This window comes from Arachis ipaensis, chromosome B06, assembly GCF_000816755.2.
Source record: "Arachis ipaensis cultivar K30076 chromosome B06, Araip1.1, whole genome shotgun sequence".
NCBI lineage: Eukaryota > Viridiplantae > Streptophyta > Magnoliopsida > Fabales > Fabaceae > Arachis > Arachis ipaensis.
In genome coordinates, this window is record NC_029790.2 from 4,807,558 (window position 1) to 4,818,813 (window position 11,256).

At 35.1% G+C, this 11,256-nt stretch overlaps 1 protein-coding gene across 5 annotated transcripts; it reads left to right on the forward strand.

Annotated features, from left to right (window-relative positions):
• On the forward strand, positions 375 to 10,431 carry LOC107645488 (villin-3). Of its 5 annotated transcripts, none has more exons than XM_016349522.2 (24): positions 375 to 715; positions 2,536 to 2,641; positions 2,879 to 2,978; positions 3,322 to 3,390; positions 3,696 to 3,932; positions 4,018 to 4,195; positions 4,299 to 4,431; positions 4,978 to 5,137; positions 5,220 to 5,370; positions 5,457 to 5,557; positions 5,676 to 5,834; positions 6,234 to 6,302; positions 6,376 to 6,444; positions 6,541 to 6,678; positions 6,790 to 6,918; positions 7,396 to 7,543; positions 7,660 to 7,670; positions 7,793 to 7,933; positions 8,011 to 8,136; positions 8,420 to 8,482; positions 8,607 to 8,711; positions 9,111 to 9,369; positions 9,446 to 9,678; positions 9,872 to 10,431. In XM_016349522.2, exons 2-24 carry the CDS (start codon positions 2,586 to 2,588, stop codon positions 9,983 to 9,985), a joined length of 2,949 nt encoding a protein of 982 aa, XP_016205008.1. In that variant the 5' UTR covers positions 375 to 715; positions 2,536 to 2,585; the 3' UTR covers positions 9,986 to 10,431. The 5 variants fall into 5 exon arrangements, with proteins under 5 accessions (XP_016205008.1, XP_016205009.1, XP_020959442.1 ...); XM_016349523.2 differs by having other exon boundaries at positions 375 to 711; XM_021103783.1 differs by lacking the exon at positions 375 to 715 and adding an exon at positions 719 to 850.

Here is an 11,256-nt window from a genome sequence, read left to right on the forward strand (position 1 = left end):
TCTATAAATTTTTTTAAATATATTTAATATTTTTATTATATTTTTTAATTTTTTAAAAATTTATTTATCGTTAGTATCTTTTAAAATTATTTTTGTTAGTAAATTTTTGAGTACGATGTTGATAATTAACTGAACAAAAACTAGAATATCTTAAAAAAAAAAAATTGGCTGGAGGCGAAGATTGGCAGAGGACTGACGATCATTCTTTTAAAAAATGTTTGGACGGTTTCGTCCCTTAGTACGGCAACGGCAACACTTGTCTAAGTCTTTCGAAGTTTCGCTCCTTTTTTCAATTTGTGAAATTAAAATAATAGAAATATAAATAAAAATTAGTAATAAATTTTATTTCTTTCGTCTAATTTGGTTTCACCACCCTTTTTACCTCTGAGGATCATAATTGGTTTCATCTTCATAACAATCAGTCACTCCATAACCCCCGTTCTCCTCCTTCTTCTTCTGCAACTCTCTCTTGCAAATCTCACAGGCAAGAAAAGAAAAAGTTAGAGAGAGAAGATACAGGAAACACCAGAGGCAGCAATCAATAATAATTCACTTTTTTTTTTCGTTGTTTCCAACACCCACACTCTCTCTCCCTTTTCTGCCAGCTCTGCAGCTTTGTCGTCCTCGTCAATTCTCTCTCTCTCTCTCTGACACACACACAACACAGCCATCATCATTCTTCGCATACTCTCCTCGGAGCCAGAGATCTCAGTAGGTACCTTCATCACTTTCTAGTTTCTACTCACTCACTCACTAATTCCTCTTATTCTTCTCTTTTTCTTTTGATCTCTTGCTTTCGTATATTCTCTCTTTCTTTCTTATTCTTGATCTAGGTCCGCCTCCTATTCCGGTAACGCTGATTGCTTCTTCTTCTTCTCATTCTTTTTTTTTTCTTCATTTGTTACGTGATCGTCTGATCTTCTTCTTTTGGAGCTCATTCATCACCTCTGAATTCCTTTTCTACTTCCTCTTTTTGTGATCTCTGCATCTCGCATGATTCGCATATCGTCTTCTTTTTTACATCAAGCTTCGATCGATTGTGTGTGTTTTTCGTTGCTAGCTTGTGATTTCAGAAATGAATGGATGAATGAGCATTAACTGGTTGATCTTAAATCTCAACATTCAAGTGAATCCGTTTTGTTTTAGTTTAAATTTTTTCATGTGTATCTGCTTAGTGCTTAGTACTTTTCATTGTTAGCTCGGAATTCAGATCAAGTGTGTGCTCTCAAAGGTTCCATGGGGTTTTTCTTTGGTATTGAGCCAATAGTTCTTGTGTAGCGCATTGCGATCATGATTGTGAGATATTCTTTTCTGCTTTTATATTGCTTCTCGGATTTTGGATTACTGAAAAAAATTCAAAAGCCCTGGCTTGCTTAAACCTTTTTTGCTATTAATTACCTGGAGCATGGTTTGGTTTGCAATTATTTGCTGAATTCTTTGCAGCAATTTGATTGTATCTAACTTCAATCTGGAAATGCTGATCCCCCTTTGTAATTTGAGAACCGGTCACTTTAGAATGTGACTTCGATTGGTGGATGTTGCTGCGATAATTGTAACGTTCTAATATGTATCTTAGTGCTGACAGAAGTAATGTAGATTAGGGACATTCATTCAATTATGAACTTCTTCTGTTTGTTCAAAGTCCAGCGTATTCTAGTTATCTAAAGCCATCCCAATGGCCAGTGGTGGCAAATGTGTAGTTCGTTATATATGGCATTACAAGTTGGATTAATCAGATAAAAAGGTTCGTTAGAGGAACATATTTCGCAGCAGTTTAAGAGTTGATTGCTATTTTAATTAGCTAGGATCAGCATAGTATAAACGTGTTTTGAGAAAATTGAATATCATGTGTGGATGAGCCTGTGAGGGCGGTTGTTATCACATCTAACAAATGTAGTTTCATTATAAAATGTGAAATCGTAGAACGATTGAGTGTTTGCTAACATTCTCCTAAACCTTTTTCTTCAAGACAGTAATCCTCTCCACTCTTGAAGAAAAAGATTTTGGAGTGTACAAGATACCTAGGCATCCCATGATATCGAACAGAATGGTAGACTAAACCTTGACACAATGTGATACAAGTGAGCATGGAATTTAACAGCTAATTAGCCATATTGTATATGCAGAGCAAGTACAAGAGTGTTGCAATTTTCATTCAATAGGGCTAGAAATTATGTGCTTGCTAAATGATATTTTCCCACAGGAAGTTTAACTGTTTATTTTTAGAGATGGTATTTCTGATTGTAACAATAATTAAAGTAGTTTTATTTGCTTTTGATACATATCATAGTCACGATGAAGGAAGGAGAACATATTAGTTGTTTGTTTATTTCATTGAAGGAGAACATATTGTTATGAATATAGTGTAAATGACCCCACTGTGAACCTCAATCATTGAGATAACGTGCATCATATGGTGGTTTGAGATTCAGAAAATATGCAATTGCTTTATCACAATGTGGTACATGCTTTTCTCTAATACATTCTTAATTAGCTCTGTTTTTTCTCATGCTGTGAATTACTATGGAATTGCAGACCCAGTCTGTGCTCTGAAAAGAAGACTATTTTAAAAGGAAGCTTCAGTCATGTCCAGTGCCACAAAAGTTTTGGATCCAGCATTCCAGGGAGCGGGTCAAAAAGCGTATCCTACAAAAGTGATTATTAGGAGAACTTGTCAAAATTATTGCCCCTCCCTTTCATGTTTTATAAAAGGAACAAGTATAAATGGTACAAAGTAAAACCAACAGAAGTAATGTCAATAGCATAGCCATACATTAAACAATTAATCTTCGGATATAAGAGTGATATTTCTTGGTTATAATATTTTATGCCTGATATATTATCTACTTTGAGGTGGTTTAGACTTAATGAATTGTAGTGGAACTGAAATATGGAGGATTGAGAATTTTCAGCCAGTTCCATTGCCCAAATCAGAGTATGGAAAATTCTATATGGGAGATTCTTACATCATCTTGCAGGTGCAGGCTATATACAGTATTAGTTATATGTTTTTTATATGCCTGTATTTTATGTCACTGTGTGACAACACTTCTGGCTGAATGTTTTGAATATATTTCATCTTTTTCTCTTTAACCTGTGCTAAATGTTCTTGAGTTGATTTCTAGTTTTTCTGAGATTGAAACAGACAATATCATGCCAGTTATTTTATTCTGATGCAACATAAATCAAACCGGATAAACAGAAAAATAGAAAAAGAAGCTCCTGTTTACATTAGTCTAAAAGGCCTTCAAAGAATCCCTTCTTTTGGAAAATAACAGATGAAGTCTTCAATAAAATTCCTACATACGTGTGTATTTGCAGACAACACAAGGCAAAGGAGGCACTTATTTTTATGATATTCACTTTTGGATTGGAAAGGATACAAGTCAAGTAAGTTTTGAATCCACCTTGATCTATCTATCCGCCTCTTGCTGTTTTGTCTCATTCAGCCTTTTCTATTTCATTCCTAGTAGAATGAAGAAGTCAATATATTTTGATCCTTTCAAAATTATGTTTTCTTAGAAAATTGATTTCTTCGAGTTATGTGTTTATGTTTCTTTAATATTTTTTTCCCTTTCACTTTTTAAAGTAGTTTTTTAGATATGATGAAATCCTCCATGGTTCCCTTGAATGGGTTGGATAGTCTTGAATATATCTATTTCAGAAAAAAGTTAAATAGATGATTTTCCTTGTAGGATGAGGCTGGAACAGCTGCCATTAAAACTATTGAACTTGATGCATCTCTTGGAGGACGTGCTGTGCAGCACAGGGAAATCCAAGGGCATGAATCTGACAAATTTTTGTCATATTTTAAGCCATGTATAATACCATTAGAAGGGGGTGTTGCATCTGGATTTAAAAAACCTGAAGAGGAGGAGTTCGAAACACGTTTATATGTATGTAAAGGAAAACGTGTTGTCAGAATGAAACAGGTAAAGTGTTCTCTATTCATAGAGCTTTGTAAACTGAGTGCACATTCGTTGGCTGAAAATGTAATTGATCATTTTCCTTGTGCAGGTCCCTTTTGCACGGTCTTCACTGAACCATGATGATGTATTCATCCTAGACTCACAGAATAAGATTTATCAATTCAATGGAGCTAATTCAAATATTCAGGAAAGAGCCAAGGCTTTGGAAGTTATCCAGTATCTGAAGGAAAAGTATCATGAAGGGAAGTGTAATGTTGCCATTGTTGGTAAGGGCACATAGTACATGTTTCCATGTCACTTTCCAAAAACCCTATTATAATTTTGTATTTTTATTTCTTTATGAAAATAAAAACGTGTTTCATGTTGCAGATGATGGAAAGTTGGACACTGAGTCAGACTCAGGTGAATTTTGGGTTCTCTTTGGTGGTTTTGCTCCAATTGGAAAGAAAGTAGTTAGTGATGATGATATCATTCCTGAGACAACTCCTGCCCAACTCTTTAGGTAAGTTGATTTTGTTGTCATCTCCCCTGACCCTGTTTCTTCTTGATGCATGCTTCAAAAAGATATAATAGTGATATTGTCGATGATTTTTAGCTGAGATAAATCCACAACAAAGAGATTCATTGGCTACTACCTTTTAAAAATTTTTCCTAATGAGTAGATCTACTTCTCTGCTAGCAACTCGAGACAAAAAAATGATTCTTTTGTTGATTATAAAAATATTATTTACTTTCAGATTTTACCAGCAGATGCTTGTGCTGGGCATGTGCATTTATTTTGTGCTACTTTTAAATGAACTTTTGGAGACATAAGGGAATCTTGATTAGAACTAAGTATTTGGAGTATCCTCATTGTCGGAAATCTGTAGGCGTCTTACCAAGTTACCTTGTTGCATGCTGGCCATAGTAGTTTCAGTCTTTTCTCTTTTTTATTTTTATCTCTTTTTATTTCAGTGTTATAGTTTCTTTAAAATTGTGTTTATTTTCTATGATGCGTACACTATCTTTTAAGTTTCTTGACCTAGAGGTAATGACCATGTGCTTGTAGTATCGCTGATGGTGAGGTCAAGCCTGTAGAAGGTGAACTTTCTAAATCACTGCTGGACAACAGCAAATGCTATTTATTGGACTGTGGTGCTGAGGTATTCATCTGGGTTGGCCGGGTCACACAAGTTGAAGAGCGAAAAGCAGCTTGTCTTGCAGCTGAGGTAATGCCACTATAGAATCTTTGTTTCTTCTTTTTATGTTGGTTTAAAGTGGATTAATATACTGAACTACTAATATTTCCAGGATTTTCTTACAAGCCAGAAACGACCAAAATCTACAAGGATAACCAGGGTCATTCAAGGTTATGAACCACATTCATTTAAGTCTAACTTTGACTCTTGGCCATCAGGATCCTCTAATACTGGTGCTGAGGATGGAAGAGGAAAAGTTGCAGGTGGACATTGTTTCTTCTCATTTTAATTTCTGGCTTAGCTATGTATCTAATTAGTCATGCTGAGTAAGATATTTTTGCACTGTCAGCTTTGCTGAAGCAACAAGGAATCGGTGTCAAAGGAATGACAAAAAGTGCCCCAGTAAATGAGGAAATTCCGCCTTTGCTTGAAGGAGGTGGAAAGTTGGAGGTGAGTTAATAAATGGTTTTAATTGGTATCTTGGCTTAGTTTAATTAATACCGGAAAACAATATATCTTGTCATAATTTAATCAATACCAGAAAACACCTACTATTGTTTAATTTCAGGTTTGGCAAATCAATAGGAGTGCTAAAACTCCATTACCTAAGGAGGATATTGGTAAATTTTATAGTGGCGATTGTTACATAGTACTGTACACTTATCACTCTGGCGAAAGGAAGGAAGATTATTACTTGTGCTGTTGGTTTGGCAAAGACAGCATTGAGGTATTTTCTGTAATTCCAATTAGAGCCAATTAACAGTGCTGCTTTCCATGTCAAGCAATCACTATATATTATAAAGCTATGTAGTAATATTTCTGAGACTGCATTTGTTTGTATATACGTTCTTCCATAGTTATGTTTTCTGGGACAAAATGCATGTTATTTGGCTAGTAATCTTTAAAGGAGAGTGCTAGATTCTTTGGTAAATAAGATTACTTTATAATGAAGAAATTTGTATGTTCTCCAACAATAATTAACTGTAAAATGAATGAATTGGTTGACTTTTTTTGACCTCCGTGATTTTGGGTATCGTGTAATCTAAAAAATACGAAATTTGCTGGCAGTTTCAAAACTTCTGCTTCTAGTACTTTATGAATTTATGGTTATATAAATTTTCTTCAGGAGGACCAAAGAATGGCATCTCGTTTGGCCAATACAATGTTCAGCTCATTAAAGGGTAGACCTGTTCAGGTATCATAATGTGAATTTCAAGTTTGGGATATTGATCGGAACTGTGTATGATTGTACTAGTTTTTTCTTGCAGGGTCGCATATTTGAAGGTAAAGAGCCACCCCAGTTTGTTGCTCTTTTCCAACCTATGGTGGTTCTCAAGGTATCATATGCAGAATCAATCAAAATGATATGTCATTTTTATTAACATATAGATTTTGTGAAGCTAACCAGTCCAACTGAATTATGTCTGTTTCAGGGAGGTTTGAGCTCAGGTTACAAAAAATTAGTAGCAGATAAAGGCTTGCAAGATGAGACATACACAGCAGAGAGTGTCGCACTTATTCGAATTTCTAGAACTGCCATACATAATAACAATGCAGTGCAAGTTGATGCAGTACGTTTCCATCAATTTTTTTTTTATTTCTGTCCACCGTAATTATGTTGTTACAAGCCTATGGTTTATCTTTCTTTACTAGTCCACCCTAATTGTGCTATCCGTATTCAGGTGGCAGCGTCATTGAATTCTGCTGAGTGTTTTGTCCTTCAATCTGGCTCAACAATGTTCACTTGGCATGGCAATCAATCCTCCTTTGAGCAGCAGCAGCTAGCAGCGAAAGTTGCGGAGTTTCTAAAGGTAGCTGCCATGCTACATTTTTTCTTATGCTCTCTTTGTCTTCTGTTTTCACTGATTTCTTATCCTCTCTAGTTGATATTTATCTATTTTTCTACTTATTTACAAAGCAAATCGCTGAATTTTTAAGATATATTTTGGGTCCCCTCATTATTTTAAAGATTAACCAACCTGTTTCAGTCTCAATCTTATATAAATCACACAGTTTTTCGAGTTTCTAGTGTCTATTGACTTGTATGATTCACCTTTGGGAATAAGTTTAACACTTCCACACATAACAAGTTCGCAAGTTTTTTATTAGAATGGATTTCTATAAAATTTTCGTTATCCATTATACTTCTGTTTGCCTAAATGGTTACTTCAAGATGAAGTCATTCACCAGTTGGCTAAATGATTTTTAATATGAAGATTATTTAGTAATAGTCATTGTTACAACATACCTTATTTCTTAATGTGTTACACTGACGCATCCATATCCAGCCTGGAGTTGCTTTAAAGCATGCTAAAGAAGGAACAGAAAGCTCAGCTTTCTGGTTTGCTCTTGGAGGAAAACAGAGTTACACCAGCAAAAAAGTCAACAATGACATTATCAGAGAACCACATTTGTTTAGTTTCTCTTTTAATAGAGGTATCATCATATAAGTACTTCTCCATATAATTATGAAACTCCATATTTGTTTAATGATATTCAAATAAGCTGACCATTTCTATTTTGTATATTCTTATGCAATGTCGATGCACCAGGAAAGTTTCAGGTGAGTTTGTGATTACCACATAATGTAAACTTTCACACTCTTGCTAGGAAACCAGTCAGCAGTAACTCTGTAACTATAGGTTTTGTTTTTCTTCTAAATCTACCTTTTACGTTACTCTCCAGGTAGAGGAGGTGTACAACTTTTCCCAAGATGATTTGTTAACAGAGGACATCCTCATACTAGACACGCATGCAGAAGTGTTTGTTTGGATTGGCCAGTCTGTGGACCCAAAAGAAAAACAAAATGCTTTTGAAATTGGCCAGGTAAACATGCTCAACAGATTAGAGCATTTACTTCTCATATTGTCCTTTACTTGATTTCTTCTGGAAAATTTTCTCAGAGCTATATAGATAAGGCTGTATCACTGGAGGGACTATCTCCTCGGGTACCGCTATATAAAGTAACAGAAGGGAATGAACCATGCTTTTTCACAACATACTTTCCATGGGACCATGCTAAAGCTATGGTATGTGCTACAACATAACAGAATTCCAATTTTTTATTTGTCTTATTTTCTTAGAAATGACTTTGTTCTGGCAATTATTATCATCTGCAGTTGTTGATTACAGTTTTCTGCGTGTAAAAGTTACTATTATATTTATTATAGTGCTACATAATGCTATCAATACATATACTTAGCAGAAGTATATCAGATATATGTGTGATTTCTGAAATTGATTAGGTAATCCATGTGCATGTCCATGTTTCAAAATGAGCCACCTTATGGATTATTTCCTGATGCAATGCAGGTTCAGGGGAACTCTTTCCAGAAAAAGGTGACATTACTCTTCGGGATTCGCCATGCTGTAGAGGTATAGACCTGAGTTATTAATTCTGATGACAAAAGTTTTGCTGTTTTTCTTACTCTAATGCTGTACAGTAAATATGTTGTGCAATGAATATCTGTTTAACTACGCTTGCTGAATATGTTGACAGGAAAAGTCTAATGGGCCAAGTCAAGGGGGACCAAGACAAAGAGCTGAAGCTTTGGCTGCCTTGTCTAATGCCTTTAATTCATCTTCTGATATGACATCCAGTATGGTATGGCAACATGTTTAAGATTGTATAAACTATGTTTTTCTTTGTTGTTTTATAGTCAATGAAATTCAACCAAAAGTAGGTTCTCCTAACAAGAGGGTGTAGGATAATGATGAAGCATTTAAGCATATTGTATATGGTATCTTTTCTTTTGTTATTAGTGGTAAATTTAATAATTATATTTAGGTAGGTACAGGTTCAGGTTTTTCCATCTTTGCCAAAAAGAAAAATTGAAGGAAAGAATATCATAGTATTTAAATTAAATTTGCCAAAAAGAAAAATGAAGGAAAGATATCATAGTTTTTAAATTAAATTGAACATCTCCAAATCAAGTCACAGATCATGATGATTTCATACTCCATTGGAACTTGCCTTTCTTTCTAATACTTTCTACTCTCACAGTCACAGGATAGATTGAATGGGCTGAATCAAGGAGGACCAAGACAAAGAGCAGAAGCTTTGGCTGCTTTAAACTCTGCATTTAAATCATCATCCGGAACCAAAAGTTCTAGCCCTAAGACAACTGGAAGAAGTCAAGGATCACAAAGAGCAGCAGCAGTAGCTGCTCTCTCTCAAGTTCTTACTGCTGAGAAGAAGAAACAATCACCTGATTCTTCTCCTGTGGCAACCAGAAGTCCTGTCGTGGAAACTAGCACTTCTGGTGAGAAATATAGCTCTTATTGTCTAAGTTAAATGTGTGCTTCTGATCATTTACAAGATTCCGTTCTTTGCTGCAGATGCTAAAAGTGAAAGCGCCCCTTCCGAAACAGAAGGTCCTGAAGAAGTTGCTGAAGTCAAGGAGACAGAAGAACCTGCTCCTGGAACAGGTAGCAATGGGAATTCAGAACCAAAGCAAGAAAGTGTGGAAGATAGCAATGATACTCAAAATAGCCAGACTGTGTTCAGTTATGAGCAGTTAAAGGCTAAATCTGGTAGTCATCTGTCTGGAATTGATCTTAAACGCAGAGAGGTTAGTCTTTAATTTTCACGATATCTATTCATTTATTTGTTCATTCATGTTTGAAAAATATATGCCTCACCTGAAATTTTGAAGATTTGCAAGTTATAAACGTGCTAAATTTTCGTCATATTTCTTCGGTGTCTACCTTCAGTATATTTGGATTAGTGTTAATATTGTTTCTTCTCCACTTGATGCTGCTTAGGCCTATCTGGCGGATAATGAATTTGGAACTGTATTTGGAATGACAAAAGAAGCATTCTATAAATTGCCAAGATGGAAGCAAGACATGCTGAAAAAGAAACATGAGTTGTTTTAGACTCAAATGAGGGGTGACATTGGTGCTGCTATTGCATCACAATACACCATATTCCTCAATGAAATTCATGTTGGATAGTGTGGTTTTATTGGTACAATACCATACTTGGATTCCTATGCATAGCACTTTGGTTTTGGCCTATAATGGAAGTAGCTGTTGGTTAGTGTCAAAGTTTGAACGTGATGCTGCCTAGAGAGTGATTTTTGGTTTCTCCCTTTAAATTTGAGGGCTGCCTCTTCCTCTTGTAATGTTCACATATTATTGTAGCAAATTAAGACAGTGGACAGGTCCAATTCTTTCAGTTTGTCAAAGTTTGTATTTTAAGAATTTGTTTTTTTCTGTCCCCTTGTTGCTATTGGTTAGGGAGGCTGGTGTATATGTATTGCATGTTAATACTGAATCTCAATATAAAGAATGAAAATTTGTTTGTTTGTTATTTACGAGTATGAATTATTGCTCCACTTTTCGTTCTTCTAAGTCTATTATCAAGTTACAGAACAAGTTGTTGACAATAAACTGCATAATATAATGGCTTTGACTGATATTAATCGAAACAGAATTCATAGTGTACATCAAAATAGAAGTATTGTGCACATGACTAGCAGTTATACACAGAATAGTCATCACTCATTTGTAAAGGGAATCCAAATATCAAGAATGCATCGTCCTTTTATTCTCTTTCCCCTCTTCTCGTTAGTGTTACCTCTTTTTGAAAACAACCTGCGTTATTTATTTGCTAAGTTGTACTTGCTAATACTCATGGTAAGTTGACTTCTGAACTAACATGATCAATACAGTTTAACCGCGTTATGGGCAATGGCAATGAACATGTAGCAAGTTTTTTGCATCATTTCTTTCACAAAGGGAGACTTTTCTGCCACAGATTTTATCCATTGTGGGTAAAGCGTAGCAATAGCATTACGTTGATAGATTCTTTTTCAGCTTATTTAATTGGTTAGTTCCCCATCTGAAGAAGCACTCTCGTATGCATTTATAAGATGATTATTGATTAAGCACTTGCTTCTCAAGTTCTCATATTGTCAAGTAGCACCACCAAGTATTTAATTTGCATTGCTGGGTCTAGGAATTCATGGGTCTCAAAAGTCAACGCACACAAAAAAAAGTTAATAATAGTAACAACTAGAGCTAGTTTTGAAGGCATATATATACCAAATAAAATCCTCAAAATTAAACTAACTTGGATTGGTCAAGTAGTCAATCTACTCGTCTGTTTAATCAAGTGTTAGGAGTTTGATTCACACTTTGTGCAT

Bases quoted from the DNA above. Each gene is read 5' to 3' on its own strand.
- LOC107645488 (XM_016349522.2), top strand. From the start codon at position 2,586: ATGTCCAGTGCCACAAAAGTTTTGGATCCAGCATTCCAGGGAGCGGGT. The intron at 4,432-4,977 runs GTAAGTTGATTT...ATGTGCTTGTAG, and splicing joins ACTCCTGCCCAACTCTTTAG to TATCGCTGATGGTGAGGTCA. The intron at 8,483-8,606 runs GTATAGACCTGA...ATATGTTGACAG, and splicing joins GGATTCGCCATGCTGTAGAG to GAAAAGTCTAATGGGCCAAG.